The sequence below is a fragment of the Manacus vitellinus genome, unplaced genomic scaffold (assembly GCF_001715985.3).
Source record: "Manacus vitellinus isolate BGI_N305 unplaced genomic scaffold, ASM171598v3 scaffold_53_pilon, whole genome shotgun sequence".
Taxonomy (NCBI): Eukaryota; Metazoa; Chordata; class Aves; order Passeriformes; family Pipridae; genus Manacus; species Manacus vitellinus.
Window position 1 is genome coordinate 2,337,616 of NW_021940637.1, and position 19,706 is coordinate 2,357,321.

Consider the following 19,706-nt stretch of genomic DNA (forward strand, 5'->3'; position numbering starts at 1 on the left):
TTTCTGAGCACTGTGGTATCACACCCTACCATGTCTAACCCCCAGCCTTGTACTCTGAACTGAGTTTACGGTGCTATCATTCCGTGCTTAGCACTTTTACTGAAACAGCCATTTCCACTTTCTCAAAATTATCTACAGATATTAGTTATCAAAAGGGAGCAAACTGAAAATTAACAATATCTAGTTTCCAACCTCTAATCTGTTGACAATCTTCTTCTTGATGGCGTTCTGTGCAGCAGCATTGGTGGCCACCCGCAGTCCCTCTGCTGCTTCTCTCAGGCGCTGTTGCTGATCCTCATTTTCAGGGTTGGCTGCAGCTCCCTGCACAAGATTTCAGAGCAAAAACCACCACAGTCTCAGTAAAAGTTATTGGAGAAAACACAGATGAATATCAAGGCTTTAGTTCCAGACAGTGTCTGCTACATCAGCCTTCATTTTCCTTGTATTGTCTTAACCAAAGTTAAAGGAACACTAAAATATTGCAAGCCTTCAACATGGAAAATCTATTGCCAGCGGAAGGTTGTTACTGTGTGTGTTTGATACTTGGAGAAAGGGAGCTGAACATTTCCTTCATGCACCACTTTGGGTGCTTGGGAAAAAAGCCTTTGTAAACTGCTTCCCCTGTGATCTGTAATAATGGACTCGGAGAAAAGTAGGGTTTAGAAAAAAACATACAGTTTTTAAAATTCCCAATTCATTATGCCTTGCAGTACTTGCAGTCCAAAAATTAAGATTTAACGCAGCAGGTTTTCCCCATTTGAAGTCTGAGAAGTTACTGGGAAGTCAAGGAAATGCTCTGCAGCCAGGCATATGGACTGGAGTCCCAGCAGAGCACTGGCCCTGCTGCTGTAAAAATCATTCCAGTGCAGGATCTGGGAAACAATTCAAAGGGAGATATATTTCTCCCTAGTGGATTTAAATAGGTTTCCAGCACAGAAAGGAAAGAAAAAGTAAAATCAGCTGGAGGAAACTGTTCCTAAGACAGAGGAGAGATGCTCTGTGAATGGTTTCTGTAGGAGACTGCTATGGTTCTGCTGTTCCACCTGGAACTGGTACAAGACTTTGCATCCCAGTGGTTATGGCTGGTGGCACTGCCCTGGATGGCCCAAGTCAAGACCACCCTGCACACAGGAAAGCAAAGCAGTGCAAGAATGGGTTTTTAAAACCAAAAAACTCCAGGTAACTAATAACTTGGTTTTTTGGAACGTACCTAGGATAAGTCATTAAATGCTGAACACTTAGAGGACAAGAGAAACCATCTCTCCCACAGCCAGATCCCACCAGAACATCCCACATCCCGCTCCTCTTTGGGCACAACCCCACAAGCTGAAGTGACAGTGCCTCTCCCTGGTACCTTTGCAGCTTCCACCATGCGGGCTGTAGAGTCTGCCAGGAGCTTTGCAGCAGCCAGAAGCTTCTTGGAGTTCTCCATATCTATTTCTGCCTCAGCGTCCGACCTCATGGCGTTGACGAGGTCGGAGGTGGCCTGTGCCAGCACCCGGGCCTGCCGCACCATCTCACCTGGGGACACAACTGCACTTGGACCTCCTGCTCTCCACAGGGCAGCCTGGCTTTCAGAATTCAGCACCATTTCACCAGACAAAACCCAAGTCACGTTTGCTGAAGTATTTTTTTTTTTTACTTGAAAGCGATACGCGCGTAGTTCATAACTTGGGAGTTCTATAAACGAAACCTTTGATCACAGTATAAATGGTGGAAACCACTGCAGTGGAGATTAAGAAACAAACTGTAGTATTTGCATTCTAGATAGCAAGATAAAACCCCCAAATCAATATTTTCATGTAATTTTGAATATACAGTTCAAGGACACTCCTGTCCCAGGGAAGACTAAAAATTTTGCTTTCAAATCACAGCCAAGATTTCACTCCTTCAATAAAAATTACCCATCTTGCACCTGTTCTTTTGGGGAATTATCTTCTGTTTAATATAAACTGAATTAAGAAGCTTGTCAGAAGAGACTTAGCAGCATTAAGAGAGGGTTTTGGCCAAAAATAAGATATATTTATGATACTGGAGTCATGTTCTGGTCATGGTGAAGCACAGAGATGAAACAACAGTGCTTCTGAAGTGGATTCATACCCTTTCTAGAACAAATTCATTTGGTCACTAAAACATACACTTGGACTCCTTCATAAATAGACTGGAATCAATAAAACCTTTGCCTTTCCATAGGTTATCAAATCAAGTTAGATGTATTTGGGTTTAAGGCCTCATTCTTTTCCAATGCTCTTAAGAAATCATGGGAACAAAGACAATAACAGCTGTTTTCTCATGTGTAAAGGTGAATTGTGGGCATCAGAATTAAAAGACCAGACTCCTCTGGTCAGGCATAGGCCCAAAAAATTACATTTTTCTAGCTGTTATCAACTGTTATCATTCCCAGTATGAAATTTTGCAATTAAAACTTTCACCAGTATTTGCTAACTCAGCTCTCAGTCCAAATATCCCACTTGAAAAAAAAATCCCTTTAAATGCTCTTTCCTACAGCATTAAGTCAGTAAATCAAACAGATTACAAACAATAATTCAGCAGTCACAGGCTGGAGTCTCTTTGCTGTTAAAATTGCAACCACAGTAGTGCAATGATAAATTGGAAACACAGACTGGAATCTGAATGACTTCTACTAAAAATTAGGTATTGCAAAACAAGATATTTGACTGGTTTTGACTTGACAGACAAGAAATGTTATTCGAGATCACCTCTTTCACTGCATCTTTCTGTACAGGAGCTGAATCACGAATGACAGCAAAACACAAAACCTGACATGGTTTCCTGTGCACATCTACATTAATTAAAATTCCTTAGGATACCTACAGAGCATTAGAAAACCTTTTCCACAGCCTTCAATTTGAAGATTAAGAGTCGTTTAGCAACCATTCCTGTGCATTTTTTAAAAATCTTAATTGCTCATGTTTCTCATAAAGATTCTAGGGTCAAAATACACTGAGATTTCACTAATTACTTCCTTGCATAATCCTCTAGAAGTGTCTGTAGGCTGTAATCACATTTCCCGAAAAAAACAAACATCTGAAAGCTTTGCCTCTTAAATGTAACAACCAAGACAACTCTACAATAAAAGATTCATTTGTTCACATTGACTGTAACATGAACACAGTTGTGACTCAAATGTTTTCTTTCCTGGCCTTGAATTGATACATGAAAGAAAATACCAAAACTATACTATTCACATAACTGGTGAGTAAACTGATCCCATTTTAAACTTTCTATGAATTGTCTTGATTTCCAGCTGATACTGCCCCTCCATACTGCTGCTACTTCACAACACTTACAACTGTTGAAATTTCACTGTTATAAGTAATTTACTGGTTCTTTACTAAAAATTCACACTGGCTTGGTTAAACATTAAGGGTCTCAAGTTTGTGTTGGTTCTAGAAGCTATGCCCATTTTAGAGGCATCACAGAAAAAAAAAAAAAGGCAGAAATAAGTTCCAAAACCTCAAAAAAAATCTATGCATAGTAAAATGCACCACTGTGAAGTATTTGCCCAGGTGCCTGTCTTCATATCTGGAGCTGAGACATTGCTACACAACCCTGTGAAGTGGTAGAGAACAGACAAAATACTACAGCAATCCTTTAGCATGATAGGGACTGTTTTCCCAGAATGTTCACTCCACCCTGCACACAGCTATGGGCATTTTGCTGATTTAATATTATGGGTTGGATGAGCACCTCCCTGGCAACCAGCAGTAGGACAAGAGGGGTCGGCCCTAAGCTGTGCCAGGGGAGGTTTAGGTGGGATATTGGGAAGAAATTTTTTACAGAGAGGGTGCTCAGCCATTGGAATGGGCTGCCCAGGGAGGGGGTGGATTCTCCATCCCTGGAGGTGTTTAAGGTGAGACTGGATGTGGCATCAGTGCCATGGGCTGGGAACCACGGCGGGGTTGGATCAAGGGTTGGACTCGATGATCTCAAAGGTCCTTTCCAACCCAGCTGATTCTGTGACAGCACTAGTACACGTCAGAGAAGGATTTTTACCTCCTTCCTTTGCAAGGTGCACATCCCTGAGCACTGGGAAGCTGCTGTTCCTTAGGGACACTTACCAGCATCCCCCATGGAGCTGAAGATGCTCTCTGTGACACACATGATGGTGTCTGTGGCCTGGTCGTAGCGCCCGATGGGCTCCCCCCTGCTCGCAAACTGCCGCACGTGCTGCAGGAGGTCGTTCAGGGCCTGGCTCACGATGCTGGCAGCTGCACTGACCTGCTTCAGCAGCTCGGTGTCGTCTGTGGCAGCCTGGCAGGCCCTCACACAGTTCTCCACCGAGCGGTCCACCAGCTTCCCAGCCTCAATCAGCTGCTCCTGGCACACCGGAGAGCTGATAGTGGGGCTCACAACCTGCATGGGGAGAGGGCACGGAGCATTCAGAACAGGCTGGCTTGATACTAACGCAGTTTTTGGGAAGCCATGGCAGCACCCAGATGCCTTGGCACCCTGGGAACACCAGCAGCCTCACCTTGGCACAAGCCACGAGCTGGGAAGTAGAGAGTGCACACTGTGTGGCAGCAGCAATGACCCTGTTCTGCAGGACTGTGTCCTCAGCCACCTGTGCCACGTTCTTGGCCTTCAGCACCAACATGGCAGCAGCATTGGCAACAGCTTTGGCCAAACTCATCAGGACATCCTGGTAAAACAAAGGGAAAACTCAGTCTTAATCTAAAAAAGTATATACTTTGTTGTTCATAAGATCAGATCTCCTGAAGGTAAGAAGTTCTTTTATATGAAAACTTCAACATGTTGTTCTGTGTAAAGCAGCAGCCATAGCTATTGCTCAGAAACCCAATGGTTTTCTGTCCTCAGTACAACCATTTCTGCATCTACATTATGAAGGTACTCCACTGAAGGAATATGGACTATCAAGTCTTCAATTGGTTCAGTGTCCATAAGAAGAAACCTATGTCCCAATTTGAAATGTGCTTATCTTCACTTCCCGAGAACACACTTTCAATACAAAACCATCTGGAGTTCACCACTAAACATGTGATAAATATCTGCAATAAGAGTGACAACCTCAAGGACAAAACTGCTGAGGAGAGACAGGACTCAAGTTGATAACAAAATTCAAGGACTTAACTGTGCTTAACAGCAGGAACAACTGCAATTGCATTTTTGAAAACGCCCTTTCCAACCACAATTTTTCCTTGTCCATGATGTAAATATAGCCCTACAAATTACTGCTCCTAATCAAAACAGGTCTTAATTTCAGCACATTTTTCCCTTGTACCAAAATAATTTAGTTCACTCTGAAGCTGCGACATTAAAACACGCTCAGGTGTTAATTCCTGCAATGAATAAGTTCAAATAATTTCTTCCCACTTCCCCACTTAAAATCCCACATTCCATGTACTTGAGAGTTTTTTAGTGAGATGGAGTCTTCCTAATGTCTGTACTGTTAAAATAACCATTGAGTGAAAAAACCCAGACATGTTTTTAACAGAGCATTTAAGAACAATGGTCTTAAACTGCTAATAGCAAACACTGTTAAGTCATGAGGCATTATGATTTTATAATTGCTAATACTAATCTTAAAGAGATTTTGTTTGTAATATAGTAATTTTCTTCTACTCAGTTCACCAGAAGGTTTTATTAACTTTTGGTTTGCACTCCTACATACAGACACAGCAAACACGTACAGGAAAACTACTCCATGTAATGAGCAGAAATCCAGTGCAAACAGCTCTCCATGAAGCATGAAAGCATCTGGATGATTCACAGAACCAAGTAGGGGTTCTTATGAAATCAGCACTCTGTGACTGTGTAATTAAAAACAACTTCAAAATGGATTAACCTCAATGAGTGCAGAGAAACTCCAGCATTTTCTAAGCACACTTTGGGAAGCCTGGCTTTATGCAGAGACCTCCTCATTAGAAAGCTGCCCAGCTCTGGCAGTGACAAACAATTCCCCCTCATTACCTGGAACCTTTCATCTGTTTCATTCTCTCCAATCTGCCTCAGGAGCTCCCCACTTGCTTGTCCAATGCTTCCAGCTGCAGTCAAAACTGTCTGTCGAGGCTGCCAAAAGGTGACAGTGAAACACATTAATTCAGAGAAAATGAGCTTTACTTGAAGTTTAGATTTCCTCCAAGAAATCCTGCACAGCTGTGCAATCAATACAGCCCCCAAAAAATTCACAACAGGAATACTTTGGAGAAATCTTTACTTTTCCACATGCACAACTGCACGTTCAGGGGTTTCATCTGATGTGTTCCCAGACAACATGCAAAGAATTTTGGAGAACTTGAATAGACTTTGCTGTCATAACTGCAAAGATAATTAAGGATGGAGAGTCAATATGATCTGAAACATCAGGAGATTTCATGTTCTTCAAAACATGAATACCTGAAGAGATCTAAGGCAAACTGTCTACAGACTCCAAATCATAAGAAACTAAGCAAGAGATTTTATCCTGGTCAGTTCTACTCTCATTTCTGGAAAACTACAATATATGAATTAACTTCACATTTATATATGAAAGCAGACAAAAAGAGTAACGAAAAGAGCCATGAATGAGTGTCTCTCCACTTCCTATTGAGTCACAGTACTATTTGAAATTTGTTTCTAAAAGAGAACACATTACCCAGATTAATCAACTATTTATTGCATAAATCAACCTCTGTACACAACACAGACCATTCTAATATCAAGGTGCAAGACTTAAAGGCACAGAGACAGACGAAGGATTAAGAAGTAGTCACAAGAGCTGCTGGCACAGGGAACAGTAAGTGGCACTGAACAGGTGAGTGTAGAACCGAACCAGTCTCAAAAAAACCAAAGCCATGCACTTCAGAGAAGGAACCTGAGGAGTTTCCATCTACTCACCTCTCCTGAAGTAGGTTGCACAGCCTTCAGCAGGTCTGAGACAGCGCTGGCCAGTGTTCGAGCAGCTTTCAGGAGGTCTTCTCCACTTCCAACCTCATCATCCATGAGGGCAGCAAGCAGCTTCACACCTTTGGACATCTCAGTGAGGTTGGAAGAGATGGTTGTGATGGCACATCCCACAGCAGTGTAATCAGTGTCAACTGGGTCCCCTGTAGAGCAAATGTTTTCCATGATCAGAATGCTTTAGTGGTTGAAGGGGAAACAGGGGCAGCTGCCACCAGCTACACTCTTGAGAGATGTTTCAAGGTAGCCAAGCAGTGCCTACTAAGTAATTTGTCACTTTAAAAGAATTAGACTGCTCTAAATTGTCTGATTTTTACATTTCTTCTTCTATCTTCTAACAGAATTTCTCCTCATTCAATGCAGTTGCTGAGAAGCCCACAGTGTCAGCTATCTTTCCATACTGAAAGAACCTAAAGCAATAAAGTCTTGTGCTGTTTAAGCCACTTGCAGCTTCTTCAACTTACTATTTGCTGAAGAAAAACCATCACCAATAAACATATAATAATCCAACAACTGCCAATAATGCTTTCTTGTGGTAAGCTTGCAAACACTCTCTACTTTACTGAATAAGCAAGTCTCATTTTATTTTCACTGACGGCTGTACCTTCAGCGCGAGAGAGAAACCGAAGATACAAAAACCGTGTTGGGAGGGACACCAAGTTTGTTCCACACATCCTACCAGGGTGTTTTATTGACACTTTTTCTGCAGCTACCTCATCCTCAGTTCCTGTGTTACTTGATTTAGACTGACAAATGCCAGGAGACTGCAAGGAAACCCCTCCCATTGAAGTTTACCTGCCGTGAGGTTCACGACAGACGCAGTTCCTGCAGTGATTGCATCAACCTGAGAGTGTATTTCATGTTTGGATTCATCAACCTTGTTCTGAACCCATACTCTGGATGCCTGAAGAGCAATAAGAAAAAAGAAGAATTAAGGATTGCAGTGAGGCTCTACAAGAGGCGATATCATGTAAATCTCCCATTCCTTCATGGACTTCTAGAAGTGAAACAGAGGACAGCCAGCAAGCCCTTAAAGTGAAATGTTAAGGCAAACATTTTCTTCTGCTGATTCCTTCACTACAGATTTGCTACCACACTTCAATGGTTGCCCTTTTAAGGTAAATGCCACAAAGTGCATGCATGAAGGTTAAACACTCTTGACTGACAGTCCCCCACAAGCAATAACCCTTTTTCTCTGTCCTCGTGCCCTAACCTGGATCAGGAGCAACACAATCAGATTTTGTTCTTATTTTTCACGTGTGTGGGAGGCAGTTACTCCCACCATAAATAATGCCCATAGATTGTGCTTAACTGTACACGTGCCCACAAAACAATAGCATTCCAGACACGTTTGTGCAAGTAACTCTGCTGCATCTGATCTCAGCAGACTGATAAGAGTGAGGTGGAACACTGAACACAATTCCTTGAAGAGAGAACAGCATTTTATCCCATTTTAAAAGTGATATCACTTTAGATCTGGGGACAATGATCTGTAAACACCCCAGAGCGTCAAGACTCATTCCTCTGAGGCGTGAGGAGAACTCACCATGTCCTGCCCCAGAGGAGGCAGGTTGTCCACCTCGCTGAGGTCGGCCTGCGCCTGCTGCACCGCGTGCATGCTGGTGTTGATGGTGCCCATCAGGGCCTGCTGGGCTGAGGTCTGCAAGGCAAAACAGGGCTGGTGCTGTGTCCCAAAGGGCACTCCAGGCACACGTGACACGTGCACCGAGAGACAGCGAGTGCCAACAGTCCAACACTCACACCAGGCCATTTCAGATCTGGCCTTCCCCTGGTGCACTGGAGAGAGCAAATCTCTCTCACAGTCTTTTCACCTGTGTCATTTTACACTGCTCTGTGCCTCCACACCTTTCAGCTTTCTCAGATCAAACAATGACCAACAGACACATACAGAACACCACTGAGCTGTCTTACTGACCTGCATTCAAGCAACATGAAAACTCAAATTGCCTCTGGGATATCCTTATTGATTTCCTGGCACAGCTACCAACGTCATCGAGGACGACTCTAAAACTAAACTGTCAGCACTCAGCACAGGTTAACAGAGAACTGCAGGGTTTTAGGCAGAGCAGGATGGAGATCTGTGTTGGGTGTCTGTGGCACAGTTTTGGCTGCAGGGGTGAGAAGGGGCCAGGGGCTGCCCCACACTGGGCACACCAACAGAGCCAGGGCAGGACACAGCTGAGCCCAGCAGCTGTGGCACCTCTGGGAAAAGATCTGTCAGAAAGGGCAAACCATCACATGGCAGAGAGGGGAAAAAACAGTTCATGAAACACCCTTGCAAATGCAGTGCCTGAGGGGGACGTGGAGGAAGTGCTGGGGCAGCAGAGCACAGGGGTGACCAGAACGAAGCAGGTATTTCCCTGCAGCCTGTGGGGAGAGCCCTGTTGGAGCAGATATCCTCATATCCACCCTGCAGAGCACAGAGGGCCCCACGCTGCACCACGTGGGGATTTCCTGGGAAGAAACTCCAGCCTATGGAGAGCCTGTGCTGGAGCAGGGTCTGACAGGAACTGCAGCCTGTGGAGGACCAGCACTGGAGGGGGATCTCCAAAGGGAACTGCAGCTCATAGGGACCCACACCGAAGGCAGTTTATCCTGAATGACTGCAGGGATAAAATGCAGGACACACTGGATCTGGGGAAAAGCATGAGGAGGAAGGAGCAGCAGAGAGGGGCTGCTACAAGTTGACCACTTGTGAGAAGGGAGTAGAACAGTCAGAAGTGAAGGAGTGAAGTTTGAGTCTGTGTGGAATAAAAAAAGGGGGGTGGGTGGGAAGGTGTTTTACTTTTCATGTTTCTCATCATCCAACTGTATTTTAATTGACAATAAATTAAATTCCTTTTCTCCAAGCTGAATCTGGTTTGCCCATGAAGGTAATTGGTGATCTCCATGTCTTTATCTTGACCTACGCCAGATAAAGCTTTTTTATCTTATATATCCCACACACACACTTCTCATTGAGGAGGAGGAGTGAAAAAGCAGCTGGGCAGGCATTTGGCAAACAGCCAAGGGCAATCCACTCCACATATTACACTTCTAGTAGTATATCATGACCTTAAGCACTGATTATATTCTCAAAGATTTTTTAGGGCTTTTAAAGCCTTTTAATTTAACTGAGAAAATGCACTATCTGCCTTAAGCCTACTAAAAATTTTCTAAATTGCTGGGCTAGTGATAAGCTAAAAGTAAGCCTTTTCTTTAAAATTGCTTACTTTTGCCAGTCTTTAAACCATCCTTTTTCACCCTTAAATACTGGTTTAACTACTTAGAAGCAAAGAGAAGGCTGGAAGAGCCTGCTTTAAAGAAAACAAAGAAATAAATCAAAATGTGATACCCTAAATACACCAGGGACACTCCAAACTTATGTTTGGTAGGACAGCCAGGAAGTTCCAGCTCTTAGAAACAGGTATAAAACTCTGACTCCTCGCAGCGCAGACAAGTTTCAAAGACAGAAAAGAGTTCCAAACACAAAACCAGGAGGCTGCTCACAAGAGGGGGCATGTGTCCTCTGTGCATCTGCCCGATGGTGACCTGCTGCTGGGGGGAGGGCATGATGCCAACGTTGAAGGTCTCGGGGCCGCTGGAGCCCGAGCGCATGACAGCGGGCAGGGCCACCGAGCCGTGCTCCACCTTCCCCGTCCGGTTGAACTGCTGCTGCAGGATGGTGGATCTGCAAAAAAACCCCCAGCCAACAGAGAATTAGTGAGCTCCTGCAAAGCAGGTTCTGCCAGGCGATCTTCCTTTAGGATTTTAAAGTGCATTTTACCACAGTTTGGAGAAGCCGGGAAACTTTACGGTTTTCCTTTCTAAGCATTTTCTAACATACTGGAAAAACAATCTGGGGCTTTGGGCAGATTTATTCATCTGCCTATTATTATTTATTTATTTATAATAAAATATGAATTTTATAATTACAACAAAACTATTATTTATAAAATATAATTATTTATAGCACTAATGAGCAGGCACCAAGGAAAAGGCAATGTGCTGTTTTGGTGCACATGGTACAAAAGCTTTACCCCTTTTAGATGCATGACAGACAGAACCAGAACAGGGTTTATGGCATAACAACTGCTTTGTTTCAGTTGTATCATTGACTGATGAATAGAAAATAAAAGCATGAACCTTGTGGAGATGTCTTTTGCAAGCACTTCCTAGAACTGGGATAAAAACTAACATTCTTTCCTTCACCTTTATACACATAAGCACAACAGTACCTGTCAATGATCTGGTAGCCTATCAGATAATGGGCTGGGGGGCAGGATACTTTCAAGAATAATAAATAAAGTTACTGCCATCCATGGCCATGAGCTGCTTTGCCAGATGTACTGCTCATATTTAAATATGATTCAAGCTTTAATAGATAGAAACGTTGACAGGAATTCAGGCTTTAACAATAACACTCTTCTGGGGGGAAAAAGTGATTTCAACTGTGAAAAAATCTTTTATTTATCTATTACAAGTTTTGGGCTACTCTGCACAGCACTTAGCTGTATATTCTGGAAGTGCTTTGGAAAGGGCCATGTCAAAATAAAGCACATCTGAACACGTGTGACCCATCAAAAGTTGAAATTACACATAAGGCCACATTAACTATCTAACAAGTCTATCTCATATAAACCCTATGCTCAACAATAAATCAAATGGGCTTTTCACATACACACTGCTGACACTGCCATCCTCAGAGTTCCAAGAGGAGACTTGAGTGGCTTATTACAGCTCATAATGTCAAAAATCTGTTTCTGTTCTTTCACTGCATGGAAAGTGCAGTGATTTAACATTCCTTTTCATGAGCATGGCCAGCTCACAGTTCTGCTTGTTGCTGTATTCAGTTACTTTCCCATCAAAACCATTGCCTGACCTACCAAATATTCTCTTATCAAAACCAAACCCTGACCCTTCCCCACACCAAATATCTGTTAGGTTTGTCTGGTGAATAAGTCAGCTCTGTTATAACACAGTGTACAACTAAACTCAGGAGGCACATTTACTGGAAACCATGGGACCAGCAGACACAAGCAACTAAACCCTCGTAAATCCTACATTTTTGCACAAAGATCAAAAAGCTAATACAGCAATTTCAGCTCTGCTTCATTATCCCTCTCTCCACCCCAGTATTTTACTGAATTACAGCCTGAGTTCCTTTGCTCAAGGGTCAAGTTAGCACAAACTGCTGGTTTCCTTAACCACCAATTTTGTGACAAATACCTGCTCTTCAATCCTTGAAGGAATCTAGGAGCCTGATTGCCTGGGGGTAGTACTTCCTTCTATTGAAATATTGTGTAGAAAACCGTTCTTTAACAGCAATAACTGTCCTACTTCATTTGAAATGTGGCACTCAAAGAAAGAGCATTTCCTCCTGCTGTTTACACTCACTTCTTAGGCGAAACAGATTCTTCCAACATGGTTGATTCTTCATCACCTTCAAGCCCAAATCTATCTTTACTTTGTTTCTGGAGGAGGGGAAAAAAAAAATTCAGTTAAACAGTGTGCTGATTTTTGCTTTGTCTTCACCACTCCCCTGCCATTTATCACAAACCTAAACAAAGAATGTGCAGAGCCTTGGCTGGTGCTGAACACCAGGCTTTGGGCAGTGAGGGACAACAGAACCTCCACTTCAGAACAACAGTCCAGGTTCCAAACCCTGGCAGATGAAGCACATAAAGCCAAAAAGCCTGCTGGTGCTTTTGGAACAAAGGGATAAGGAAAGTGCTGAGATATTGTCTTTTCTCACAGGGGAAAAAATGTTCTGAGGACCAAGTGATGTGCAACAGCAGCAAATGCCAGCACAAACAGGACATGTACCTTCTCCTTTTCCCATTCTCTTCTAACTCAGCAACCTCAGGCTGACTCAGGTGCTCCAAGTCATATTTAGCATCTGAAATGTTACTACAGGGTGTTAGTTACCAGCAGGAAATACATATCCATAGGAAAGGCAATACACCTAATACTGGATCCAAGTTGTTTTATCACAGGTGCTTTGAAGTCCTGGACAGTCTGCACATCTCAGTGTTTGAGGCAGGGTTTTTTTAGTGGTATAAGGGAGGTAAATATACACAGGGGCAGTAAATCTAAACCTCCAGAAACAACAGGAAACTACCATAAATCATAGAGGGAGTGCCTTATAAAAACAGCCCATTTCTACTTGTGACCTGGTGAAAAGAAACTGCTTTCCACCTTGTTTTGTGATTTGTAGTCTGAATACATATATTGTATGTAATATATAGATGAGTATAAATAGAGGAGCACCCACTATGACCTTGGGTACATTTAATGGGAACTCCTTGTGCACAACTATACACACACACACAACTTTGGAGAGAGAAGTCCTTACTATTATAGTTTGATCACATGCATGAACTGAAACTCCCTCTCTCTAGTACAAAATTGTGCCTTACTTCCATATTAATGTGAAGTCAATAATTATATCTAAATTAAAAATTTAGAAGTTACTCAAGTTCAGGGTTCCCTGTCAACTGATCAATGACCTGTCACTAATCAGGACATGAGGGGTTGGAGAACACTGCACCAGCAACATTTTAGCAGGAAAAAATGTACCTACCAATCCACACCAGAGAAAATGAGTTGGAACAGTCCAAAACACAGCAAGAATTAACATTATGCCACTGAGAGCAATAAACCATCCTTTGAGGCACTGCATCACTGAGATAACGTGGGCTCAACAATTGTGAACTGCAGCTTCTCACGTTCACCACGGGTGTTTATTGTTTAACCTGCCCCTAATTCATTCATTTTAAACTGGATGTGTCAGCAGATGGGAAAGAAAAACAATCAAAGCCCTGGGAATGGCAATTCACACATCTGTGTTCTATTCTAGGAAGGCAGAAGGCTGCTTTCATTTGGCATTAGAGAGCAAAGCTACTTTTGAATCAAGATTTAAACCATCTATAGAAACCTGCAATTTATTTGACATTTATTAAACCTGAGACTGACAGCCCAGAGGAAAAGGCATGTACTGGGATGAGTTCTGGCAATCCTGCTCAACCTCTTCTTGCACAACACTTGATGTTGCATCCTCCACTGTGAACAAAGGCAATAAATTCTCCTGGGCTACTTGACTTCCTCATTTCTTCACTATTAAAATCTGCTACGGTAAATAATGATGTAGGTTGGTTGAACCTGAATAACGTAAAAATCTGACCAGAAGCAATCAGTGCTATTTGAACCACCTCAATTTTCTATACAACATGTTCAGAACATGACCATTCAGCTCCATGTTTGTTGGCAAACTTGTTCCTTTTTGCTGTTGCACTTGTTTACTTGTGAATATTTTGAATGCTGGGGATGTGTATCAGCCTTTCCTCCCTCCTCCCAGGCACAATCCATAAAACCAAATTTCCAGGCAGTCTGGCCTCTTCACCAACACTGATTTTATCCCTCTGCACAAATGAGGTATAATCTTTGCTTTACTAATCACAGTATTTTTAAAGCAATATAATGTTGAGGTTTTTTTGTTTGTTTCTCTGGGAAAACTTTCTCAGCTTTGTTGCCTTCAACAGCTGTACAATGATTGTGCAGTCCTTGCTGGAGCTTTAAACACTGCTTCTAGGGGATGATTTCTTCCCACCTGATCCATCAGCTTGGACCATAGTTTAAAATCCATGGTTGAAGCTTTGGACTCTCCTCTGGATACACAGTGTCCCCAGTTCACCTTCCAGACAGGAAAGCAAAGCCCAGGATTGCTGTACTGAGCCCAACCCATGCTACTGAAACAGTTAATAACCTTGATTTTTCCAGAAGCAGTGACTGACTTACAGGTAAAAACAAATAACATCAAAACATAAGATACAACACCAACTTTATGAGAGAAAGAACTGCAGCTTGCACATAATTGAGTTTTTGCATTGCTGTACAGTGATTTTTACAGCTTTTTTGCTACATATCAAGATGTTAATACTGTACCTTCTTTAGGATGATATCAATGTAACCTGCAATTAATTGAGAGATCTGTTCTCCTTCAGTGGTCTGTACTGAATAATAGCTTTCCTGATATTCACCAAAATCCTGAAGAAAAAGAGGAAAAAAACCCCAAAACCTCTTTGAAAATGCTAAGTAAAGTGAGAAACAGTACTAAATAAGAGAGCATTCAAATTTTAAAATTGTTTGTAAAGTCATTTTATTATATCCAACAGTAAATGAAACTGCTCCAAGGTTCTAAACCAGGGGGGGAGGGAGGACACAAGAATGCTTTTTTTTCAGCTTAATCACACATGTTTCATTAACTGAAATGCCCAAGAGACACTTTGTCTAATTTTATCAGACTTGGTCACTTAAGAATGGAGGAAAGCCCTTAGAATTTAATCCTAGAGCATAATCATCCATGCAAGCAGAAATCAGATGCACGTGAATCAAGTGAATGTAATTTTCCAGCCTCTGCCTCTTGCTCTCCCACTTGAAACAACCTTTTCATATCCGAAATGAACGTTGCAGCAGTCTCCTTGGGACCCAATAATGAACAAAATATCACATTCATGAAACTTCTTTCGTAACTATTAAATGTCTGAATGAACCCTCTGACCTTGTTTACGTTCACATAAGCCACAAAGCACATCATGAACGACAGGCACCATAACAGTTTACACGGGTGAGAATAAAAGTGATTTCTTAAATGTTTCAGCAATTAGGCACAAACCAGATGTAAACTGTGTTTTCTGAAAAGATTTAAACAGTACTTCTGAGGAACTGGTCTGTCCAGAAGCATCAAACTACAGCTTGACCCTAGATGCAACTATGGGCCAACTTATTACTTGAGGACTCAGTGACTCTATACAACGCTAGAAAATTAGAGAGAGAACAAGTTACATGACAGAAACTGTTTTAAGTCCACCTTTTCCTTTCTCCTTGCCACACAAATCCCTCTTCCTCTGAATACACACAGAAGGATTACCAGAGTGAAGCTCTTAGGGGAGGCAGCCCAGCGTTTCACCGTGGTCAGCGGCCACTCCTGCAGCACCTCCTTGGTCTTCTCATCCACCCGCATCACAGAGTCCTTGGTGACACCCAGCAAACGAGGAACCAGCTTGTTTTTGCCTTTCATTTTTTCCTGAAAAGGTGGGAAAGGTTTGTTTTCCATTCAAATGGAAAAAGCAACCTGGAACATACTGACAAAGGGAAGCAACGGGGCACGCAGAGGATGACAATTTAAAACTCTTCTCGCTCCCCCAGGCAACTGAAATATTTTGGAGATTGAAGCAACAAACCTTTGCTTGGGGTGGAATCAGAGGTAATCCATAACCAAGGGTACAATGGTCACAGGAAGACCCACAGTACCTTAACCAGGAAAAATGACACCCCGTAGGTGCGCAGGGAGCGGGCGAGCTTCACGTACTTCACTTTGGCCTCTATCTCAGTCATCTCACCACAGTTCTTGTGCTCCTGCAATGAGAGGGCAGCATCAGTTAGGCAGAATCAAGGCTTTCTGGAAACAACAACAACAACAAAAAAAAAATGGCACAGCTTTTATCTGTTTCAGGAAGGTTAGTTGATAATCATTACAATTAGAATGGGTAGAAATGTCAGCAAGACTCTAATTCCTCACATCAGAGACCATAAACAACCTGTGCAAACAGAACACTCCTCTTTGACCATCATCCACTCAGTGTGTGCCTCACATCAAGTGCATTTAAACCACTTCTGATAGAGTTTTAAATTCTGGCTATTCCTGCTTTTTGACACTATTAGGTCTCATATCATTCATGCCTCTTCACTCAGTTCTTAAAAATAATTTAAATGTCCCAGCACCCACATTTTTTTCCAAAAAGAGACTTTACTCCTGCTTTGTGCCCAAAAATTCTGACTCATGAAAGCCTCACACTTTGTGCCTGACCATTTCTCATCTCTTGGAGGTCCTTCCAACAGGCTCTTTTTTAGGCCAGTTACAACATTATCCACAATCTTTTTCCAGCACATGAAAAGAATTCTACAGCTGAGGAAGAAACAAGGATTTTTCTAAATAGTTCATCCAGGTGTGTCTTGTAACTTGGTCTCTATTTATTATTTAAATATTTATTCATTAGTAAACTCGAATACTTTGTATGTAATGGCAGTTACCCATCTGATGATTTCAAACTTCACCTCAGCACCTGCTCTCCTACCCCAGACCATTCTGCTGCAAATCATATCCCAATGTCTTGGTTAAATACGATTTGTGGGGTTCCCTATCCCACCCCATCTTCCCCTCCCACGTTTCTGAACTGCTGTGGCCACCTCTTCCCTGGTGACTGATGGCAGCAGGGGGAGCACCAGGAACGTGGGAAATGCCTTCCTGCTCCACTTGTTACCACCCCGACAGCCTTCCAAGGAGGAGCAGCTGCAGCTCCCAAACCCCTGTGCATCCCAGGGACACAGGCTCATCATACTTGCCCAGTTCAGCACAGAGAACACCACCAGGAACCCAAGGAGCACCAACACAGTCATTGCACATGGAATATTTGGTGAAAACCACCTGCCCAACTCCAGAGTTTTGTAATTTGGGAAACAGCTTGGTTTTGGTTTGTTTTTTTTTTTCAAAAAGGCAGCTCACTTATTCTACCTTCCTGTTGTATCTTTGCCCACCATCAGTGCCCTCACTTGTCCATGCACTGGAGCAGGGAGTGATGGAAGCTCCTCACGGGTCATATCTGACATGGGCAAAGATCCCATGCTCTGAATAGCAGGACAAGGACACTCAGAAGTGAAAGAATCTGCTTTTTGCTTAAACTGCCACCAGCCAAAGGTGTTCAGAACAGCATCAGCCACACTCACCTACAAGGAAGCATTGAAGCTGCAGGTAGAACAGCCTGAGTGACACGATTCCCTGACTGGGAGTGTGACAGACACAGCAAAGCACAGGACCTGCTCCTGCTCTTCAATCTGTCTCCCAGGTGAGGTCACAGGTCACTGGTGGATCCTTCTAGAAACCATGACTTGATTTCACCTGTTGACCTCAGAATTTTCCAACTTACTTTTGGGAAGTTATTGCCAAAAAGTTATTGTTACAAGTTATTGCCAAACTTGTATTTCAGTGGGCAGATCCTTGGTGCACTTCCAGCACTCAGACTCTGAGATCACTTCCAACAGTATCAGCTCCTTGTACCATTTATACTCAATTTATATTGTATGTACCATTTATATACATGTACCATTTATACTCAATACCATTTATACTTTGTACCTTTTATACCCAACTACTCCAGCCTTTAACAACTGTGTGATTCCCTGACACACCATGGAATTCAAGCATTAAGTAGCACAACTTGAGGCTCAGGTCTGAAGGAGGCATGAAATTAAAACTGGCTTTCCTAAATGTGAGCCTATTTTAGCACAAATACACATCTTTACATTTCAATACAACTGACAAAAAGATTTTAAAAACTGAATATTGACTCGTATCTTTTTAACAATGGATATTGGATAATCATCAGTGAAGAAAAAAGGTTCAGGATCAGGTATTTTATTTCTTCAGGATCTGCTAAAGAAATAAAATAGAAGCTGTCAGATCCTTTGCACTTGATTTTCTGATAGCTATATAATCCAAGTATACAGAGCATACACCTGGGAAAGCTCATGTTTTTCTTATAAAGGCTGTAAAACTGAAGTAGGCTTTTCAGCCTCACAATTACCTGAAATATTCGCTTTTCAGCCCCTCTTTGTTTGGTATATTCTTTAGGCAGGAATTCTTTTAGGCTAGGGGGAAAAAAAAAAACAAAGAAATTCCATAGTTAATGGTTCCTTCTTGAGGAGGGATGCTTTCCATGCTTCTTTACTGGCAATAAGTCACCCAAGCTTCCTAAAATGGGTGCAAAATACATATACAGTGAAACAAAACTGTGTAAAGCAGAGTGAGAGCAAGAGGTTACCTCATATAATGAAGAAAACCACTGTAGTTACATCTCCATGTAATACCCTTTCACGTTTTTAAAAGTTATCAGAAGTAAACAGTAGCTGGGACACTTTCCATTTTTGAACTGAGGTGTCTCAGCAGCTCAGAGGGGTTCACATCTCAATCCAAATACACTTATTGTGATCTGGGAGAAGGAGACATGGGGGCTGGAGCCAGCTCTGCAATTCAGACACTGCTTTTGCTTTCCAGGAGCACCTGGATTTGCTGACGTGTGGGAGGGACCAAGCTCTGCCTCTGCATCTTCCAAGAAATGTTAGAACACCAATATTGTACCGAAAAACTGAAAAGCCATTTAGGTGGACACTTAAAACCAGTGTGCTATCTCAAAGTCAAAAAGAACCAGTTTTATTTCCTGTAGCACTCAGACAATAAAGGTGCTCAGAACACAAAATAAACTAAACAAGTTTGTCCTCCATGACAGAGTTCAGTCAGAAAGAATCTTTAAACACCTCACCTGTGCCTCCTTGCTGTGGAATAAAATAAACCCTTTCTCTCAGCCAAATGTCACCCTAACCTGAGGACACACCAACATCATGCTTTAACAAACTACAGTTCTTTCCTGGATTGCACCTTCCCACCTGGAATAGTCTGCTCTGGTGAAGCTGTGTCTTATACTCAGCAGGTCATTTTCCACCTAAAGAAACTTCCACAGCTAAAATAATTAGTTTCTAAGGATTCCCCCTGCTTTGGACCATTAAGAATCAAAATAAAGTCTGACTGGAGAATCCCCTCCTCACTTTGATTTATTCAGTAAGCAAGCACACTATTAATGATGAAAGACAGAACTACCTCCTATGATACAAAGTTTGAAGTTTTGAGAAAGGTGGATTGTTTTAAACAAGACTGGGAAAAAGTTTGCTCA

General features: G+C 42.4%; 1 protein-coding gene across 2 annotated transcripts in view; it reads right to left on the reverse strand.

Annotated features, from left to right (window-relative positions):
• TLN2 (talin 2) overlaps positions 1-19,706 on the reverse strand; it is a 152,756-nt gene that overhangs the window by 67,549 nt on the left and 65,501 nt on the right. For both annotated transcript variants that reach the window (XM_018081477.2, XM_018081478.2), the window contains 14 exons: positions 18,564-18,627; positions 16,234-16,338; positions 15,851-16,006; positions 14,866-14,967; positions 12,319-12,395; positions 10,432-10,612; positions 8,468-8,581; positions 7,717-7,825; positions 6,859-7,067; positions 5,953-6,051; positions 4,496-4,663; positions 4,083-4,377; positions 1,355-1,521; positions 193-321 (listed from right to left, as the gene is read on the reverse strand). In XM_018081477.2, coding sequence (XP_017936966.1) covers positions 193-321; positions 1,355-1,521; positions 4,083-4,377; positions 4,496-4,663; positions 5,953-6,051; positions 6,859-7,067; positions 7,717-7,825; positions 8,468-8,581; positions 10,432-10,612; positions 12,319-12,395; positions 14,866-14,967; positions 15,851-16,006; positions 16,234-16,338; positions 18,564-18,627 — 1,975 coding nt within the window. The remainder of the gene's footprint in view (positions 1-192; positions 322-1,354; positions 1,522-4,082; positions 4,378-4,495; positions 4,664-5,952; positions 6,052-6,858; positions 7,068-7,716; positions 7,826-8,467; positions 8,582-10,431; positions 10,613-12,318; positions 12,396-14,865; positions 14,968-15,850; positions 16,007-16,233; positions 16,339-18,563; positions 18,628-19,706) is intronic.